This window comes from Hipposideros armiger, unplaced genomic scaffold (genome assembly GCF_001890085.2).
Source record: "Hipposideros armiger isolate ML-2016 unplaced genomic scaffold, ASM189008v1 scaffold_293, whole genome shotgun sequence".
NCBI lineage: Eukaryota > Metazoa > Chordata > Mammalia > Chiroptera > Hipposideridae > Hipposideros > Hipposideros armiger.
Genome location: NW_017731643.1, coordinates 334,966 through 356,215, shown reverse-complemented (window position 1 = coordinate 356,215; position 21,250 = coordinate 334,966). Strand labels below are relative to the sequence as shown.

Here is a 21,250-nt window from a genome sequence, read left to right as displayed (position 1 = left end):
TGGTACACAGGAAGAAAAGCTGGAACGCAGGAAAGTACATCCATTTTCCCCCTGAAGAGCTGGTAAGAGAGTCAGACTTTCCTGAGGCGCTCTTATCACTACAGGGGTTAATCATGGGGCTTGGCACTGGAGCCAAAGTGTTTCTCTGACTTTCCAAAAGGTCCAGGTCGCTCCAGTTGTAACAAAAAGAGAAGTACATGGGAAAGCCGTCACCCAATGTAGCAAAGATCTCTCGTTCCACAGGAAAGGCCAAGCCCCAGGCTGAGCTGCTGGGGGACAACCTGAGGTGGTGGCCCTGCAGCAGAGGTGGAGGGCCCACTTCCTGGCCTCTCTGAGGAGCGCTGAACGGCTCTCTCACAGGGCACGGAGGCACTCCGGGCCTCCTGCTCCTGGCCGACGGCTTCCCACAGCCCTGGCAGGCTCACAGTGCCAGCCACATCCGGGCTAAAGCCAGCTGGTTAGGCCCATGGCAGGGACACTCAGAACCCTTCCAAGTATGTGTCTGGGCACCACAACCTCCTGTGAGGAAGCTCAGAGAAGCCCTAGACTGTGCCACAGGGTTGGGAAGACTCTTTAACCACATCATCTCATGCACGACAATAACCCTGAGAAGGAAGTGGCAGTGTTTCTGGTTTTAAGAGATTTTGAAATGAAACTCAGAGGCTAAGTAGTCTGCTTGAGTTAACCCAGCTGGTAAGTGCCAAGACATCTGAATTCAGCCCGTCTTGTTTATCAATCTTCCCAAACACTAAAGGCAGCAGAAATTCCTGCTCCTGACCCGGGTCCCCCTTGGTGGCTTAGCTACAGAATCTTCTGGAAATTCTTTTAACTCCTCAGAGAGAAGCGCATTATTATTTTTTCCTAATGCAAGGACTTCGTTAGGCCTCAGAGAGCCTAACAGGTGTGGCTTTGCTGCCCCTGGACAGTGCATTAAGTTGGTTCTTCATGAGAACAGTGCCCACCCACCCACCAGGCAACAAAAGCAAAGAGACAGACAGTGGGGTCCAGGGCGCACGGGGACTCCACTCCAGGTCTCTGAGCCCGTCTGGAGGAATGCTGTAAGCTCGATTTTAGAAAGTGAAAATAGCCACTATCTGGGTGAGAAAGGAAGAACACGACCTCCCTCAGGAATGTAAATAGACCTTGGTGGTAGAAGAGGCTGCTTCCATTTGAACTTGGTTTGCGCAACTGTGTTTAGTTATACAGTTTATCTTTGAACGATGCGGGGGAGGGTGGGTGGTTAGGGGTTTCCAAACCCCTGCGCAGTCAAAAAGCCACATATAACTTTTGACTCCTCTCCAAGCTTAATTACTCATGACCTACTGTTGCCTGGAAGTCTTACCGATACCTTACACAGTCGATTAATACACATTTTGTATGCTATATGTATTATATACTGTATTATTACACTAAAGTAAGCTAGAGAAAAGAAAACATTACTAAGAAAATCATAAGGTTTGTCTGCTAGTTTTTTAAATTGTTGCGAATATCCAAAATTTTTTCCCATATATTTTAAAAAACCCATGTAGAAGGGGACCCACCTAGAGCAAACCCGAGCTGTTCAAGGGTCAACGTGAGCGGGAGCTCTTCCCGGAGCGCCCACCACCCCTTCCTCCTCAGGGAAAGGGGGTGGTTAGAGCCTTGGCAAAGGTTTGGTTTCCTCTTGGGGGAACTACTGGGGTGCTTTCTCCCTGCTGCACCCTCCCCACCTTACCCACACAGCCCCGTGGGGCCTCTTCTCCTAAATTGGCCAGCCTAGGCCGAGAACACCCACAGGTGACCCCAGGAGGCCAGCTGGGCTGGGCAGTGACTCTTCTGCCTCAATCCTGGGCCCCTGACCTCTGTCTGAGGGCTTGTCACCCCTGCACCCTGGGGCCAGGGCCTTCACTGTATTTAAGCTGCCCTCAGTGGACCTGGCATGGGCTGCAGGGCCCACCCAGACCTCATCCACACTGACCACTCCCCACCTACGTTCTTCCTCTCCTGAAGATCCCTTTGGACTTAACCACGGAATCATCTCCTATTAGAGCTGCACACAGCGGTCTTGCAGATTGGATACTCCAGCCTCCTCATTTTATGGCTGAGGCCCCAGGGAGGGTGACATTAATGGCAGAGTTGGGACGTGAGCTGGGTCTTCCTTCTATGCCAGTTCTCGCCCCACATCACTGTACTACCTCTCAAAGGAATGAATTACTAAGGATGGCATCTAGGCCCTACCAGAGGTGGGCTTTGAGCCTGAGACCCTAGAGGCCCTGCCAAATCGCCCCACACCTGCTCTAACTGGGCCCACCCCAGCTCCGAGGGGTACGTTCTGGGCCATTTCTTCAGCAGTGGTGGCCAGCTCGCACTTAGCCCTTCCGTATTTTGTAAGCCCAGCTGTGTTCCATGTCTTTGAGTATTTCAGCTCAAGAATGGAGACATGGAGTCTGCGCAGCTTGGGCCTGGCTAGGAGGCTGAAAGCGAAAAGGCAAGGTGCCAGGTGAATGAATTATCACTAAGCCCGGGCATGCTGGACTCTTATGTGGAAGGGGCAGGGGCGGGGGGATGGGACTGGGCATTAGTCACACAGGGGCTCCCTGTGAGCTCCAGTTGGTGCTGGATTTAAACATCAGACATGAACCAGGACACCACAGGAGGGGGCTCGGGGGGGTCACTCCACTGTCTCCAGTGGTCGGACGCACTTTCTCTAAAAGTCCCTCTGCCTAAGGACACTCAGTAACTTTCTGCAGACCTCCGCTGGGGTGCTTAAGCCATAGCTGAGAGGGGGTGGAGTCACGCAAGATGGACTGAATTGGAGAAGATGGCTTTGAGGTTCACCCTGGCTGCCTTGCTGAGCAGCTGTTTTCCATGGCCATCTTTCCTTCTGGGAACTGTGGGGGAGGCAGCAGAAAGTTGGGAGTCCTCTAGCTCTCAGGCTGGGCCAGCTCAGTTTATCCAGTAGGTCACTCACGCCAGATGACACTGGTGGCAGCTTGGTCCACACACATACATCTCAGCCACACTAGGCACAAGCCTGCCACTGGCCACAGGGCCTTTGCACTTACTCTTCCCTCCACCTGGGTCACCGTCACCCCAGATAGCAGCTTGCCACTTTCTTTACTCCTCAGTATTATTCACATATCACCTCTCGGTGAGGCCTTCTCTTTTTACCGACACTCCCCTTCCCTCTTCAATGCTTTATTGTTCTCCATAACACACATCATCTTCTAACATACTTTATATTTCACATATTTATTTTCCTTATTGTCCAACTGTCTCCCAACAAAACTACAGACCCCATGAAGGATGTTCCCTGCTGAGCCTCTGTACCCAGGGCAGAGGGCAGTCCCTAAGCACTTAAGCACTGCCCGCACTTCCGCAGGGAAACAGGAGGACACCATCACAGGGTCCTCATCGTTGTGGAAATGCGGGAAAGAAAAGCTGCTGAACATTCCGAGACCTTTTTGCTAAATCAGATTCAGTGGGGTCGGTGAAAGCTCCCCACAACATCTCCCAAACCCTGACTCCCTGAAGGAAGCCACCAGGGCACTAGAAGACGGCGCCGTAGAGGAGGTTTCCTGAAAATGTTTACTTTGAACCATGCTGAATTCACAGGGGGCTGCAGTGGCACAGGAACAGGCATAAATCTCAACGTCCTCAATAATTTTCCCAAACAGTTCACAAATCTGAGCAAGGGCATTGCACTGGGAGCTAAGATGCCAAAGGCATAGGTCCCCTTGCCCCGAACCCCTACCTCACTGTGCAGAGGAGTCCCAGAGCTGCCAGGGTAGAGACAGGGGGGTCAGAGAAGGGAGTGGGAATCTGCCCATCCAGGCCTAGGCTTTGGGGAGCCTTAAGTTTATACAGTGGAGGGGAGGGGAGTGGAGGTAGGGGCGAACACAGCTTTAAGAAAAAGAAGTCAATATTAGGATTACAGCATTGCTAAAGCCACCAACCCCAAGGCTGCAGAGGCCAGACGCCAAGTTCCAAAGCTTCTAAGTCAATGAGCCCTTTGCCAGGAGGGAGGCTGAAGGAGTCTACGGTGCTTTTCCTAGGGCTGATCACATCCGTCGGTTTCTACTACACGGCGAACTGTAATAACCCCAAGGCCAAGTTTCCTCTTCGGTACCCTAGGCTGAGCTGAGCTGAGCTGAGCCTGCTGGCCTTCTCTCTCCCAAGAGAAGCGCAAGAGGGGAAGAGAGGGGAAAAAACAGGGCAGCGGGCAGAGACGACAAGAAAGCACATTGCAACTACAATAAAAGACTTGAGATAGGTTGTAGGACTCCGGGGACAAGCACATGCCTATCATCACTGCGGGGCTGAGACGCGCCCCGGGAAGCTCTACTCTTCCGGACAGCCGGGCAAGGAAGGGGCCCTGCCGCTCCCCTCCCGCCGGCCGTGCCCAACAGGTCGGAGGCCGCGAAGTCGCTGCCCTGGCGGCCCGAGCAGGCAGGCAGGGCTCGCCTGGGCCTCTTCCAAACTGCGCGCCCGGGGTGCCAGGTGCGGGCGCGCGCGGTCCCCGCAGCCGGGATGCAGCTGCGGGTGGGGCGGGCGACACGAGTGGGAGCGGAGCCCTGTCTGTAAGTCGCCCTGGAGTCCTGGCGGGACGGCGCGGCCCGACTGCGCCCCCCAGCCCGCGGCCGCCCTGCCCCACCGCCCCGTCGCGCGCCCTCTGCCCCACGGATCCCGCCTCGGCAAGCCACGCGCCCCGGGCGCTTACAGTCGTCTGCTCCCCCGGCTCCCAGGCTCCGGCCGGCGATGGCGAGCGGTCACTCCAGCTCCCGGCTCCCGCGGCTCCCTCTCCGCTTGTCTCCAGGCCTGGCGCTGACCCCGCCCAGGGTCGGCCCTGCAGCGGGGCGGTCCCGGCCCGGCCCGCCCGGCCCAGGGCGGCAGGGATGTTCTCAGGCTCAGTCCTGCCCCGGCCCCGTTACCTGAGCGACACCGGGACAGTCTCTGCACCTCTGTAATGCTCCCCCTCTCCTTTGGAGCTGGGCTACTCAAAGGGCGGTCACGGACCCCCGTCTAGAAACTCTTACAGCAGTTTGATGCTGTGACTGTCAGCTGAATCAAAACAAAAACGGAAACAAAAACCCCTAAGCTTGCATGTTGCGTGTCTTTCTTAATCTTTCTAGTAATTCATTGTTATTGGATCTTACACACCTATAGGTCCGGGACCGATTGGGAAATTTAAAAGCAAATTTGTCTTTCAACACTAAGTGTCTAAGAAGCGCTGTCTGGATGAAAGGAGGATCTACTCGAAGAGGTCTTCATGGTGCGGACTGAGCGCTACAACACCCAGAGAGGAGCTGCTCAGAAGCAGCTGGGAGCACAGGCCCGCGGAGGGTTGTGCATCCCAGACTTCCCAGACTTTCATCCCTAGAAAACCTACCATGTCACTGCTCCTCCTTACCTCCTCACAACTCCTCCACACACCTCTTTCATGTGCTCAGAGATGCGTTTCAACAACCAATAGACCGCAGCATAGAGCCTCCCACCCCCCAAAGGCCTCTTGCGGGGATGTTAAACTCCTGATTGTCACCGGGCACACAACTCCAGGATAAAGTTCATCTTCCCGCTCACCCTGGCCCAAGAACTTTCCATTTCAATGAAGAGAGGCTGTTTCTGGTCAGCACACACACTCAACTCATTCCCACTGCCAACCCTTTCCTCATGCAATACCCCTGGACGGGATGGACTCTTCCTTTTAATTCTACACTCCCCTCAAAAGCTTTCTTTCTCTCACCCCTGCAGTCGCTGGCATCTCTGTAGTCCTTCAACACTTGCATTCTGTAACATTCCCCCATTTCTCCCCCAAATCTTTCCAACAGGAGCTCTGCCTCTGGCCATTTCACCAAGGGATGCAAATTTGTTATTCTTAAAATTGCAATGGCGATGAAAACATCCTAAACTTCGATACTGGTGATGGTGGGTGGCATCACCAAAACTCTGTGAATAGGCTAGAAACTACTGAACTGTACATTTTAATAGGGTGAATTTTATGGTATGTGAATACCATAAAGCTGTTATTTTTATATATATAAAAAAGCTGCAGTGAGATTGTAACCTCACTCCTCACTCCTGTATCCTAATATCCTTCTCCTTGGTTAGATCACTCATCCAGTATTAGAATATGAAATCTAAGACACTGCAAGGTATTTAAAAATACAATGTACATGTACAATAAATGAGTTACACAGTCCAACTCAGCAGGGCAAAATTTAGGCAGTTGTAATTCTACCTCTTTTGGTCAAAGGTCATTGGTATGGGTATAATATGATCTCTAGAATAAATTATATTTTAAAAAATTAGAACAAATTATTTAAGAAATACAAGAATATTCTTGGACAGGAATCTCTATATTGAAAAGATACAACCAAAGGACAGGAATCTCTATATTGAAAAGATACAACAAAAACCCAGAAAACCACACCAATGCAAGTCATTGTAAAACTTCAGAATACTAAAGAAAAGAGAAGATCTTAAAAGCTTCTAGACAGAGAGAGAGAGAGAGAAAAACAATAGGCCAACACAAAGATTCAATCTTTGGATTGTCATCAGACTTCTTAGCAGTAACCCTGGATGCCATAAAATAGTAAAGCAAGGCCATCAAAAGTTGTGGGAATATTATTTCCAATAAATAATTTTATAACAAAGTGTGAAGGCAAATTAAAGACATTTTCACACATGCAAGGACTAAAAACATTTGTACTTCTCATGTACCCTTTCTTGGGACATTACTAGAGGATGTGCTTCAGCAAAAACAAGGCAGTAAAATATGAAAGGGGAAGACATAGTGTTTGGGAAACACGAGGTCTAATACAGAGGAGCAAAAGGAATCCCAATTGACAACTGTGCAGCAGGCTTAGAGAGCAGCAACCTGTCCATAGTAGATGAGGAACACAAATGGTGCCAGGAGGCAGGTCTCCAGAGAAACAAGAGAATTATACACTAACTGATAGAGTTAAGTTTTGGGAAAATAATATGAATAGACATTTGTCAGATCTGATGGCATAATTGGGGGAAAAAAACAACAAAGGAAAGGAACATAGAAAAATAAACAAAGGAAAAAATTGATTAACTACAGGAAAACAGAAAGGTGCTCAAGAAAAAAAAGTAACCATGGAACACTGCTTGGATCTGTAGTGAGCAATATTTACATAGTCATAATTATGTAAACACTATTGGTTTAACAAAAAAATATTATTACTATGTTGGGAGGATGCAGTGAGGGCAGTAGGAGTGGGTGTATTAGCATGAGTCTTTATCTACTATTAGAGAAACTCAATAGACAATATCTAAAACTCACAAATGAAGAAACATGCATTATAAGCATATTATTAGATAAATGCCAAAAGACTTAAATGTAGAATGGGAAAAATGAGGGATTGTTATATTTTATTCTAAGTCTTAATTATTTGATTTCTTAAAAACCATGTACATGGGTAAAAATAAAAATTAATTTAAACATATTGTTTTTCCGGAGGCCATCAGACACTCCAGATTCATTGCGTTTCCCTCTAGAGTCTAAAGCATGTCTTGCACGCTTCCAAATTCCAGGCTCACATCAGTTCTAATGGACTGCTATTTCCTTCTGCTCCCCACCTCAAGCTTTTCCTTCGTTCTTACGGGGCTTCTGCCCGATACTCTTTGCTCTTAGGATGTTAACCAATAAATTGCTTTACCAGATGCCAATGAAAAGATCACTGATTGCACCAGAACTGGTATGTATTACAGTTAGCTTCTCAAAAGGGCATAGCACCCACTACTCATTACAAAAGTATTATCTACTTCAAGATGAACAGATTTTACAAATCCACTGTGACATTAAAGGAGTGGGGTGGGGATACCAAATGGTTGTTCTACAAAATGTCCTAAAGAGAGAGCATGCTGTAAGAGTACCGATGACATAGAATTGTTTCATATCTGTGTCGTCTCATCATTTTTATAATCAAGTACGTTTACCAATCATCTGCTAGCACATGGTGCTCCCAACAAACCAGCTGAAAATGAAACATAATTTCTAGAAACTTGCCCATGTACAATGGACAAGATAATTTACAAAGGTATCTGTTGGGAGATAACAGGAATGACCTAAACTTATGCACAGAGAGAAAATAATTTAAGATTTTGTATAGATTTCATATTTTATAAAAAGATGTTAACAAAGAGACAACAGACCCAAAATGGAATCACTTGTGGTAAGCCCCATGTCAGCAAGCCAAGACTTCATTGACCTAACTTAACTGCAGTTTCAGCCTCTCCCAGGACTGTAATGTTAACCAGTCAATCTGGAATTCCCTGTCAGCACTAGTGAGTTAATATTCCTGATAGGCCCCTGCCTTTCCCAAAAGGAAGGCGAACTAGCCTGAAGTAATCTTTCCTTTTGCTAATAACTTTATCCCACCCCCTTGCTGCCTTTAAAATCTTCCATTTTGTACAGCAATTCGAGCTCCTTTCTCTTTGCTGGGGGGGATGCTGCCCAATTCATGAATAGTTGAATAAAGCCAATAAGATGTTTAAAATGTACTCAGTTGCATTTTGTTTTCTTAATAGATGTAAATGAAAAGATGCTAACGGTTGGATTTTTAAAGCACTTTTCCTAAGTCCACAGAAGGGACATTATTATTCATTGATCCTGAACATTCTTTTAAATGACTTCCCACTCACGCCCCAAGCCACTTTCTCCCAGGTTTCCTAAGATCTCTGACTATACTATGTTCCCAGAGCTTCCAGGGCAATGGTCAACAACATAACTTTGTGAAGATCAAAGGTCAACAGAAGAATTTATGTAAATAAGCTAGTCTGCAAACAAGTCCAAAAGCAATAAAGGCTCTCTAGGGCCCTCTATGGGCCTGTGCTGGACACTGCATTATGACCATGCCTTACTTGTGGGAATCATTTTGTTCCTGTTTTGCAGGGGATGGGGAGGACTGTTAAACTCCATATTTTAATCAGAGTCAATTGTTTGAAGCGTCAACTGCCTCTACAAGGCTTTTAAGACAACAGCAATTTCATCCCTTCTCTCGATCCCCCACTCCCCAGTCTTCTTGAAGAGCAAACCAGGTTTAACCCCTTTAGCAGATTCTCTTCATATTTGCATATTTATATTTGCTTCTTTTAAGTTTTTTTTAAAACCTCATCTTAGGCACTATCTGTTGAAGACCTCAACTGACATGTAAATTAGGTCTTTCTTAAATTGACCTCACTTCCCATCATTCCCCACATTCCCCAAATTTTAGTTTTATCAATATTCAGTTGCCTCATTTTTATGAAGACCATTCATTCGGGGCTGATCTATAGTAACTGTGATTAATTTCCTTTCCCTAGAATTAACATTTGTAAAATTTGCCTAATTTTTTTTTTTTAATTTGGCAACAGTGTTTTTTTCCAGGACCCATCAGCTCCAAGTCAAGTAGTTGTTTCAATCTACTCATGGAGGGCACATCTCAGTGGCCCATGTGGGGATCGAACTGGCAACCTTGGTGTTATGAGCACTGCACTCTAACCAACGGAGCTAACCAGCTGCCCTTTGCCTAATTTCCTATGTACCAATCATTTCAACACTAACCTACCAGTTACCTAAATCCCTTCCTGGTAAATTCATTCGCATCCGATTTTCTTCCATTTCATTTCCCTAAAGTGCCTGAGGAGCCCTCTGATCTGCCTCCGACCTGGTCTGCTCTCTCTGGTGCACAGCTCATCTGAGTCCCTCTTTACTTCCAGCCTGGGGAATCCTTCCTGCTCTCCGGTGTCAAGTATCCGCTTCCTTCAGCCGCCATCTTCCTCTTCCTTGGTTCACTCTTGTTTTAGAGAACTATATCCATCACCCCCAGAAGTTTCCTCGTCTCACTGTAATCCCTTCCACCCACAGCTCCCGCCTTCCCCAAGGAAACTGCTGATCTGCAGTTATCTATAAGTTTGCATTTCTAGAATTTTACGTAAATTAGATCATCCAGTATGCACTTTCGTCTGGCTTCTTTCACTCGCCATAACAATTTTGAGATTTATCCATCTTATAATATGTATCAATAGATCATTCCTTTCATTGCTGAGTAGTATTGCTATGTATAAATATCCACAATTTGTTTATCCAAAAACTGTTGGACTTTTGGGTTGTTTCTGGTTTGGGCTATTTATGAAGAAAGCTGCTATGAATAACTAACGTACAAGTCTTTGTATGGATGGTAGAAGTATGCAAAACTTTTAAAGGAACTGTCCGTTTTCCAACCTAAGAGTTCTCGTTGCTCCACGTCCTTGTCGGCACTTGGAACGGTCAGTCTTTTTCATTCTAGCTGTTCTAATAGGTGTGCAGTGGGGATCACGTGATTTGAAGTTGCATTCCCTTAACAACTAATGACAAACATCTTTTTTTTTTTTTTTAAGATTTTTTTATTGGGGAATTGGGGGAAGGGAACAGCGCTAGGGAATTGGGGAGGGGGAACAGACAAGTTGCTGTCCTTTTGTTCTTCAGTCTAGTTGTGGCGGACGTTGCTTCACTGGCTCAAGTTGGCACCATCATTGCGCTTTTCCCGGGTGAGGCAGATCAGTCTTTCCCGGGTGAGGCAGATCAGTCGCCGGCTTCTGGACGGCCGCTCACGGCGGCTGCTGGCTACTAATGCTGGCTGCAGGCCACACACGGTAGCCCATGGCAACCCACTGCCACAGGGGCTGCAGCCTATGCCATTGCTGGCAACTCACAGCAGCCCAGTTCCAGGTTGGGCCGTTGTTCAGCATCATAGCTGTACAGGGCAGTGTCACTGGCCCTCATATGTGGGATCTGAACCGGGGCCCTCTGGCCTCCCAAGCCAGTTCTTAACCAGCGCGCCACTTGGCCAGCCCGACAAACATCTTTTCATGGGCTTATTTGCCATCTGTACATCCTCTTCAGTGAAGTGTATGTTCAAATCTGTTGTGGGTTTTTTTGGAGAGGGATTGTTTTCTTGAGTTTTGAGAATTCTTGACAAGTTATTAAGTCATTAGTCTATGACTAAGAGGTGTAATATTTTTAAGACAAGAAGTTGGCAGGCTAGGTACCCCAAAAGGGAGTAGCCAACCCTTTACAACAAGGAACATGTGTAGCTTAATGGTAATGTTTAATGGGCTTGGTGATCCAAGGAGAATGGGTCTTTACAAGAGAAGAACAAAATTTGAACTGCTAACTGTACCTAGAATCTCAATTACCACATAACTTCATTTGATCAAATATATCACAAAACCATTTGCTAAAAATTAATCCATGAAAGTATGATTCTCGTGTCCAGAAATACTTCCTGATTAAAAAAAAAATTAAGAGTACCCGGCACTGCAATTTTCAGAATATATTATGATTTGGTATTTTATTATTTACATGGTCTTTAAGAGATTTAATACTTTTACCACCAACTAGTTCTCTCAATAATTTTAATTTGTGCAGATACAAAAAAATACAAGTTTCAGATTTAAGGATTTCAGTCCCCTTTGAACACGCAAGAACACTGTCGATGAGGGAGATCTTGTGTATCCCAGCTGCCACAAATGGCATTTAATAGACACAGCTTGGCAGAAAAGGCAGACATTCCCAATAAATAATCATTCAATTAAAATTATGAGAAAACGTAAGAGCTGTAGCTACGTATACCCTTTCCCCTGAAAATCAATAATCAGAAAAATAGTAAGAATGGCCACCATTTATTGAGCTTTACTACATTCCAGGCACTGTGCTAAGGGCTTAAAATGGATCATGCCATTTAATCCTCATGAAGTCCTAAGAGTACTATTGTTAACTCAATTTCCAGAAGGAAACGGAAGCTTAGAAAGGTTCTTGTCCAAGACCACAGAGGTAGGAGTCGTGGAGCCAAGATTGCAACCCAGGCAGTCTCCCTCAGACCCTCTGCTCTTAACCACTCTGCTAAAAGCTACAAAAATCTCAAAGAGCCCAAACATTAGTCCATCCCTTTCTGGTTATCTTTATAAAGTAGTGTCAAAAAGTGGGAGATGTAAATGAGCAAGAAAAAGAGCAAAAAACTCCAGTGATTCCACTAATTCTGGAGGGAAAAAAACTCAAACTCAAAAAATCCTCCACTATTTGATGTTATTTCCCTTAACTGAGAATCTTGCCATCAACATACAGCTCAGAGAAAGTCATGTAAAGTACCAAAAAACAAAACAAACAACATTTACTTGCAGTATCATTATGCTCACTTTAGACTACATGAATATGGTATCTCCAGTCAAGAAAACAGTAATTCTTGAGAAGTTAAAAACTTCAAAAGAAACAATACATGGATGGTCACATGGTATTTTATTTACTGACCTCTCTGAAACATGTCAAAATTCATATGGCTAATGGAACTCTCCGTATTAAAATGTTGCTCAACACGACAAATTGCTAACAAAATTTTTTTTAATGTAGGAATCAACATGTGAACATTACATTTAGGTGGTAATATTCAGGTTACACATATATGATAAATATCAAATAATGTCATACTTTTGGTTTAATGGAAAACATAAGTTGTGCCAGTCATGCTTAACAACGTGGTTAAGCGAAGAGAGAAGTGAGCAGGGAGGTCAAAGAGATATGCAGAGGTGTAACAGCTTACATAACCCACAGCCCTTCTGAGAAACTATGGCTGGCGATATATGGCAAATATTTCTGTAATATGGTGCTTTCAGTCCATCAGTGATGGTTCTGTTCATGCATTTAAAGGAACTGTTCAGTGTTGTGAGCACTGAAAACTAGATTCGAAGTAAATCTGCTCAACAAGCTAATAACGCTATGAATCCTTTATATTCAAAAATATAGTTTAAATTTGGCAAGTTTAAGTTAAAGCATGGTTGTTTTCCTAATTACTTTGGGGCACAATTGAGACACTGCTGTACATAATCAGTATACTGCTATACGGTTAATTCTAGTTACTATGTTTTATATTTGTTGGTCATCAACAGCACAAATTTTATGGTATAAAAGAAATCTATCAATCCAGCAAAAATGGTTACATTTAATTTTTTTTAAAGACGGAGAAACTAAATTTAAGAAGAATAGGCTTTTCTTGACATCTCATTTTCAATTACTGATACAAATTTATCAAAAGAAATAATTATGTATTTTGCCTTGCAGCAAATAATCTGCAAAGTTTCTGAGATAGATGCATTTCTTGTTCAATTTCCAAAAATAAATAAAGGCTTTCTAACTGAAAGCATTTACACTCCTAGCTCTCTAAAGTAAACATTAAAAAACAAAGTACAAAAAATGATCTCAGGGCTTCTGAATAGCCCACTTAGTTACATAAAGTATTTTCTGTCCCAACACTTTCTCAAATTCAAAAGATATTTACTTCCTAAGGACATGGCAAACAGTCTTCATTTCAAACCATTCAGTCCGTTTCCATGGCAACACTGCGGGATTCCTTGGCTACCATAAGTCGCATTAGTTGACTGTGGAATTTCTCAATCTTCTTTACATCTTGAGCTTGGTCTGTTCTATACACCAAACACTGTCAGAAATTTTAAAAGTACATATTAATTACGTAAAACTAGATTATCAACAATGTAGCAAATGTATGATTGAGTAAGAAGTTGAGTCTTTGCTACTATTGTTTTGCTCTATTCTCTCTGTGGAGGACATACAGATATACCTATCTACTCTGTGACAATCACAGTGAAAATTTTTCTCGACGTGAATGTTCAAGATTCAAGTACACATTTATTGAGTTCATTAACTGGTAAGCACTAATGAATGGTAGGTAGGTACTTTCACATATTTGGTTTACTTTTCACAACAAACCAATTAGGTAAGCAGACTACGGCTATGGCACTTTACAGATGAGGAAACAGGCCCAGAAAGCCTAACATTTGGTCTGAACTTTTCCAAGGCTGAAGCTCGGCCAACGGCTAAGCTAGGATTCAGATCTCTTGAATCTAGGTCTCGCACACCATGCCTCAATTTACTCTTCCTTTTTCACATTTTCAGTTGTTACTTCACCACATTCTATCGGTTCTTGGAAGACATGGTAATCATTAAAAGATACATGGCCAAAGACAAAAAGCGATTTTTAAAGTCACTATGAAACTTTTAAAATAATTAATCTATTAAAAAAAGATTTACTAAGTACCCTCTGGTCAAGACTAGTCACTGGAAATACAGGTTAAGAATGTTACTGACCTAGCTCTTATTGTCTTGAAACTCACGCTCTATTCAAAAGACAAAGTGGATAAACAATTGTGACGCAGCACAAGAAGAGCCAGAAAGAAAAGCAAGAGATGCACCAATCCTTTTGAGCAGAGTTTTGAAAGGTCAGCAGCAGTCTTGCCTAGTGGGGCGGGGTGGGATTTAATGCTGCAAAGATGGAAACAGGATGTTCAAAGCACAGAGGCCTAAGCCAGCATGGCAGATTAGAGCACTTCAGCAGCAGAAAAGGCAGAGATCTGAGGGCACGTGAGGGTGTTTACCTTGAGGGGTGGATTACTCCAGAAGAAGTGGTATGAAAAGGCACCCAAGGACCGAATCCTGAGAAACCAATATTTATGGGGGCACATCAGTGAAGTAATCAGCAAAGAATGAAACAGAAACATAGAGAAAGAAAATGGAGCCACAGATGCAAAAACAGTAATCTCCATGCGACAGTGGTTTTCTGTATCAAAGGCAGCAAGAAGGTCAAGTGAGGCGAGACCTAATGAGACCGCTGGGTTTGAAAATGAAGAGGCTGCCGCTGAGCTCGCACCAAGAGCAGTTTCAGGGGAGAACTGCATGTATAAAGCAGATGGCAGAGGGTTAAGGAGTGAAGGGGGTGTGAGGAAGGGGCAGGAGTGAGCAGACAGGGAAAGAGAGATACAATTATAAAGCCCAAATCTTGTGTTCAATTACCACCCTTTACTTCTCACACACCTATAAGGAAACCGTTACCTCCTTACCTCCAGTTTTGGTCCCTCCATTCCTCTTGCTTAAGGTCTGAAGAGAGTAAGTATTAAACTACACTTGACATACTGTTTCAATTATTATTTCCCTTTAATTAAATATTTTCCCAAGATCCTATAAAAGTAGCTTCTAGAATGCTGTTCTTGATTTTGGAATGAAATGCAAAATAAGCATCCTAATGGGTAATCTGCATAAATTCTATGTAAATACTTTTAAACAAACGATAAACTCAAACAAATCTGAAAGTGTGCAGTAAATAAAAATGTATACTTACAACTAAGTCATCTGTTACTTTCATACACAAACTCCCATCAGCATGTCTATATTTGAGAACCACACGTGCCTGAAACAAAAAAACATATTTAGATACAGTGAAGTCAAAGATATTTCTCATAAATAACTTAATATTTAGATGGGCAAAAACAGATCCTTTTAGAATAGTCAAAATGTCTAAAGGCACTTTTACTGTAAACTTATTACCGAAATGAGATACGAACAGCATTTTAGTCCATTCCATTCCTACTGCTACAATGTATTTTTTTAGACTTAAAAAAGTTGAATATTTTATATGCGGTCAGTTTGAAGAGATGGCCTGAATACATCCATATTCAGGCACTGTCTGTGCGACTCTTAAGGTAGGGGAGCGTTTCTTGACAGTAAGAATATATCCTGAAGGGGATCACAGCATACCACCTCAAAACAAGGCACTTTGGCATAAGGACTGTTTTGAGCTGAACGAATTGAGCTCTCTGCCCTTTCTGGCTAAAAAAGCAGGACATCAGTAACCTTTGTAAAGGTGACATGAATTTTCAGCTGTTACCAAGAAGGCCTCTTATCTGCATGAGCAAACTGTACTAACCAACTCTTATTTACCATACATTTCCTAATCGCTTTCCCACAACTTACCCTCCCCTTCTAGAACCCCAAACCCCTTTTCCGTTGTCCAGCCTCTTCCCCATTTTGTCACCCTTTAGGATGGTATACAGGCTTCAAATTCTAACTGCTTCCTTACATTTCTTTGAGAACTCAGTACATATGTAATGTTATTTCCTCTTGTTAATCTGTCAGTTTAATTTGCACGGCCCCAGCAATTAAACCTATGAGGATAAAGGAGCAAGGTATTTCTCCCCTAACAATATCCACACACCTAGCCACAGAGGAATGATAGGAAAAGGGGAAAAAAAATAGCAGAAATGTCTTTTAAGTTCAAATCCATTCCTCAGGAAATCATAGTTCACACTTTCCCTTTCCGATGGCTCTCAGGAGGTGGATTGAGACTAAAGTATTCAGCAAAATTGCATCTTTATCGTGATGGTACATGATGCATTATTATTACATAAAGGCAGAGATCTGTCTTGAAAAGAAGTCTCCATCAACAATTGTCCCAAATCTAGAATAATTCCTATATTGAATGCCACACCACACAACACTTTTTGTTGTTCAGCATTCTAGTTAGGTAGTTAAGAAAACGATTTAGACATTAGCATATTCCAACAAAAGAAGACATCTCCCAAGAGTTTACAACTTCCATTAACATTATTTTTATTTCTTTAAATGACGGATTCAAAATAGTGTATTGCAGCTGAGTCAGTTTTTTGCTAACCAATATAAATAGCTGTTTTAAAAAGTGCAGTCGACAAAGCCAAAACAGGAACATAATTTTTAAATGCTTACAGTGTGGCACCAGAAACCTCAAGACAATTCTGGGAACTAAATAAAAAGGGCTATTAGAGCTGTGACCTACAGCTTTTCCCATTATGCTCTCAGCTTTCCTGGGATTCCAAAAAACAAAACAAAACAAAACAAAAACCAAAAAGAAAAGTCACACCCCCCTATGAGATTTGTCTTGGCGAAGGAGGAAAGAGAACTCATTAGTAGATATAAATAATAACTAGGTTAATTACCTTTAGACAGCCTAACTGATTCTATTTACTGAGCCATGAAATTCAGCTTTACATATTTTTAAAAAGCTCAGTTCTCCAGAAACAAAAAGATACTAAAACTTTAAAATGTACTAAGCATGAAAATTACGTAAAGTTTCAACCCTTAATTAAAATACCCACTGGCTTCATTAGGAGAAATTAAAGTTAAAGGGTCTCTGGTATTATAAGAAGGTCCATTTTGTAACTTAGGGGGCACCTCAGTTACCATGTCAGATGCCTTGAAGCAAGAAAAAGAAATCAAGGTTCTTGCTCTCTTAAGAACTTTGAATTCTACCAACTGTAAAATAACCAAAACACAAAAGAACATGAAGTCCTATAAAGGCATATACAGGTAACATGCTAAAAGAGAAAAGAAGTAAAAAAAAAGAGGCTTCAAGGAGGTGGTTTTGGAAATGCCTTTTTCTTTTCTTTTAGGGAAGATGGTTAGCAGAAAGGCTAAAGCAGCAGCCAGCATGAAGAATCGATGAATTCTGTGCCTTCTCCAGAGTAGAGCTGAGCGCGGAAATGGTGGCAGACAAAGCCGAAGATAGAAGAGAGGGTCAGGCTGTGGGATGGAAGTCTGAATTTCATCCAGCAATCCATGAAGAACCAGTTTTTAAGCAGGACACTAAGAGAATGCAACTGTTTGTGTTTTAGACAACTGTGGCGTGAGCATGAAGAAGGGGTTCAAAAGGCAGACAGAACAACTAAGAAGTTATCACACGGTCGGGCAGTAATACCATCTTCAATTAGAGTGACGCAAGAGAGAATGGTGAAGGTGATGCGTATCATCATGAGCAGGTTCAACGGGGTGGGGAGAGAAGACAGAACTTCTGCAAAACAGATCCCAGGGAGTTCTGACGGAATTTCTTTTCTTCTTCGTCCTGGCAGCATGAACACGTAGAAACAGCACGGACCTGGGGTTTAGAGACCTGGTTCAAACTTCAGCTTCATCTCTTAGGCTAGGCAAACCATTGACTGTATCTAAGATTGTTTATTCACCTACCTCAAGGGGCTGTCTTAATTGTTCACATAAACTATACCTATATATGTGAAATGCCTGTCACATAGAAGGCATTCAATAAAAGTTAGTCAAGCCCCCTCCCCAACTCATCCCCTCGCTCGTTACACCAAGGTTGCCGGTTCGATCCCCACACGGGCCAGTGAGCTGCACCCTCTACAACTAGACTGAAGACAACGACTTGACTGGGAGCTGACGGGTCCTGGAAAAACACACCGTTCCCCAATAAAGTTTAAAAAAACAAAAAAAACAGTAGAAGGCTATCATGAAGACGCAGACGTTTTCAGACCACTGGCATTTTCTGACTGTAAGGAGCTGAAACATTTTCCCTCTCCTGTCCGTTCTAGATATCTTTGTTCACAGCAATGCTCCGGAATTACCGTTTAATTTTCATGTTCCCGACCACCACCATCCCATTCTTAAAACAGGGTTACTCCTGATGTGAGCTTGTACGTCCTTTACTATCTTTTCAAATGTTTTTAATTTACACCGTGGGGTACTTCTGGACAAAAATCCTGTCTTGTTCTCACAGTACATTGCTTGAATGAAGAACCGATGAACAAGGGAAGTCATCCAAATGGAGAAGCCAGAAATTGTCATAAACGAAGCACTCCGTTTGAAAAATATCTTCAATTCATTTCATCATAATTATATTATCTTATTGTAAAGAATGGAACAGAATGTTTTACAGCTTCTTGGTACTTATCCAGGTCTAAGACGCTTGCAGGATTTTAAAGCAACAAGGAGGTGCTTCAAATAAATTTTAGATATGACAATACATCTTAGCTTTTTAATAACGAGCTAAGCTCTAGCATCCACTTATAATAACTTTTACAGGGGGCCATGAATGAATCCTCAAGCCCCCTAAAATTGTTTCTAAACCTTTAAAGTGCATTTTTCTGAGGAAAGGGTGCGAGCATTCACACATTCTCAAAAGGGCACTGGATCCCCGCCCCCCGCCCCCCGCATTAAGAACCACTCTTCTAAGGGGTGTAGATGCCTCCAAATTGAGGGTTTTCAACATGTCTCGGCGGCGGCAGAAAAACACATCATCCTATTTGTACACGAAGTCCCCTTATACCCTGGCGGTAGGGGAAGAGGGCAGCAAGATGACTAAGGGACTAAGGGACAGGAAGCGAAGCTGCAGGGGGAGGAGCCCGCCCTGAGAGACACGTAAACCAACCAAAGCCCTACGGGAAGCTCAGGGACTGGGGAAGGGGCACGGTCGGAGGTCGAGTTAGGGCCCTGAAATAACCCTGATGTTTGCCCATTTCAGGCCGTTATTCGGGGGAGGAAACAGTAGGAACAATCGGACGTGGCGGGGTCCGTCTCTGCTCACTCCCAGCACCTCCCTGGGCGCCGAGGAAGCTCCGGAGGCCGAGCGGATGGCAGGGAAGACATCCTGCCCTGGGGGCTGGGGACAGAGGTCCCGGCCCCGCCGGCAGTTTACCTTCATAGGGTCGGCGAGGTAGAGTTTCTCGGCCGCGCGACTGAACTCCTCCCAGGTCTGGTACTGCGGCATCGTGGGCCCGCGGCGGAACGGGACAAGGCGGCAAGGCCGGGACCCGAGGCGGCGCGACCCGCCCCACCTGCCCACCTAGCTCCCGCGGCCACCTCTCGACACACGGCCCAGCCGCCCAAAGATGGTGGCGCCGCCTCGCACCAACGCCTCGTCTCATTGGGCGACCCTGACCGCCCTCTGCCCAATAGGAAGGAAGGATGTTGCCAGGCATGCGTGTGGCTCTGGGAGCTGGCCAGAGAAGCAGGGAAACAGCTGGTGGCTGCTACAGCGACCCCTGGAGGTCTGGAGGAACACGTGTCCTGCCCGCTCTGGGCTGGACTGCAGTGATAATGCCCAGGTTCCTTCAACAAACAGAGCGGCTCAGTGATAAGCGCTGGAGACACAAGAATGGGGACGACAGGGTCCAGCTGTCACACCCACAGCCTAGTAAAGAGAGGGGACACATACAGACAAGAGTGCAACCGGAAACTTTGTATCATTTATTGTCGGGCCAGTGAAACATAGGGGAGAAGGATCACTTGTGGGTTGCGAGGTACGTGAATAGTGAAAGCACACGCTGAACCTTGATAAACATGTTGGATGTTCAACAGGTGGAGAAGCAGGGACAGGAGATCTAGGCCCATTTTATTTTTATTTATTTTTTATTTTTTTGAATTGGGGAAGGGGAACAGCCAAGTTGTCCTTCAATCTTAGTTGTGGAGGGTGCAGCTAGCTCAGCTCCAAGTCCAGTCGCCATCCGGCTGCCCATTGGCAGTTCGCCTCTGTTCAGCTCAAGGTGCTGTGTTCAATCCTAGTTGCAGGTGGGTGTAGCCCACCATCCCATGCGGGAGTCAAACCCGCAACCTTGTTGTTAGGAGCATGTGCTTTCACAAGCTGAGCCATCCTGCCACCTGTTGGCAGCTCAGCTCGGGAGGCAGTGTCACTGGCCCATGTGGGAATCGGACCAGCGACCCTGTTGCTCAGAGCTCCCACTCTTAACCAAATGAGCCACTCGGCCAGCCCCTAGGGCCATTTTAGATTGTATTTAGAGTGTATTTAATGCGATGGGTGTTTAGGGGGTAGGGAAAGAGAAGGAGAAGGAAAGACACCATATTGTCATTTAAGGCAGGATAACAAATTTGAGCTTCATCCTCCAGGCAATGGGGTTGACATTGCAGGGTATCTTTCTTTAATAAAGTTGATGGAGGCATATTTTGCATTAAATAAAACGTTCTGCTTTTAAATGTACAGTTTGATGCCTTTTGACAAATGTACCCATTGGGCGTATACCCATATACCCAATACCACAATCAAAATATAGACTATTCACCTCCAAAAAGTTCCCTCCTGTTTCTTTATATTGTATTCAACTTCCCCAGCCCCACCCAGGCCCCAGACAATCACTAATCTGCTTTCTGCTACTATAGATTATTTGTTTTTCCTGTCCATTAAAGGGCTTTATGCAGATTTGCATTGTATAGGGCTCCAGCTGCACACTGAGACTGAACCGAAGTGATGCAAGCCTGGAGGCAAGGAGACCTCTTAAAATATTCTTGCGGTAATATTGGCATAAGAGACTATGACTCTGCATTAAGGCGCTAGCTTAGGAGTTCCGAGGAGGATACAGATTGGAGATTTCCTTGGTGAATGATTGGATGTCATACAGGGGAGGAGAGGAGAGAATGAGTCTTAGGCCAGTGGAGGTGGCGGTCATTGACTGATACAGGGGGGAAAGGAAGAAGATCAGGTTTGGGGAAGACAGTAAGTTCAGTTCTGGACTGAATGAGCTGGAAGTATCTTTGGGACACCCAGTGGAGATGTTCAGTAGCCTAGCTGGGTAGCTCTATCTGAAACTCCTGGAGTGGTGTTAACTAGGAATCCTCAGAAGAGGCATGTCTTAGTTGAGTCCCCCCGAGGAGAGGATATAGCAC

General features: G+C 44.5%; 2 protein-coding genes across 4 annotated transcripts in view; both read right to left on the bottom strand.

The window, feature by feature from the left end:
- Positions 1-15,171, bottom strand: part of EPHX1 (epoxide hydrolase 1) — a 41,247-nt gene extending 26,076 nt beyond the window's left edge. The window contains exon 1 of one of the 2 annotated variants that reach the window (XM_019659039.1): positions 15,150-15,171. The gene's annotated coding sequence lies outside the window, so the exon portion shown is untranslated. Of the gene's footprint in view, positions 1-4,699; positions 4,818-15,149 lie in introns of those variants that run through there. The other variant, XM_019659037.1, reaches the window with a different exon arrangement.
- SRP9 (signal recognition particle 9) lies at positions 12,241-19,569 on the bottom strand. Of its 2 annotated transcripts, XM_019659041.1 has the most exons (4): positions 19,269-19,569; positions 15,150-15,218; positions 14,410-14,467; positions 13,367-13,454 (listed from the first exon to the last, which is right to left on the bottom strand). In XM_019659041.1, the coding sequence occupies exons 1-3, from the start codon at positions 19,338-19,340 to the stop codon at positions 14,423-14,425; spliced, it is 186 nt and encodes a 61-aa protein (XP_019514586.1). In that variant the 5' UTR covers positions 19,341-19,569; the 3' UTR covers positions 13,367-13,454; positions 14,410-14,422. The 2 variants fall into 2 exon arrangements, with proteins under 2 accessions (XP_019514585.1, XP_019514586.1); XM_019659040.1 differs by lacking the exon at positions 14,410-14,467 and having other exon boundaries at positions 12,241-13,454; positions 19,269-19,485.
- Between the last annotated feature and the right edge of the window lie 1,681 nt (positions 19,570-21,250).

Coding starts and splice junctions, on each gene's coding strand:
- SRP9 (XM_019659040.1), bottom strand. CDS start 19,340: ATGCCGCAGTACCAGACCTGGGAGGAGTTCAGTCGCGCGGCCGAGAAA. Junction 15,219..19,268: donor ACCTCGCCGACCCTATGAAG/GTAAACTGCCGG, acceptor TTTTTGTTTCAG/GCACGTGTGGTTCTCAAATA. Junction 13,455..15,149: donor AAGTAACAGATGACTTAGTT/GTAAGTATACAT, acceptor AATTTCTGACAG/TGTTTGGTGTATAGAACAGA.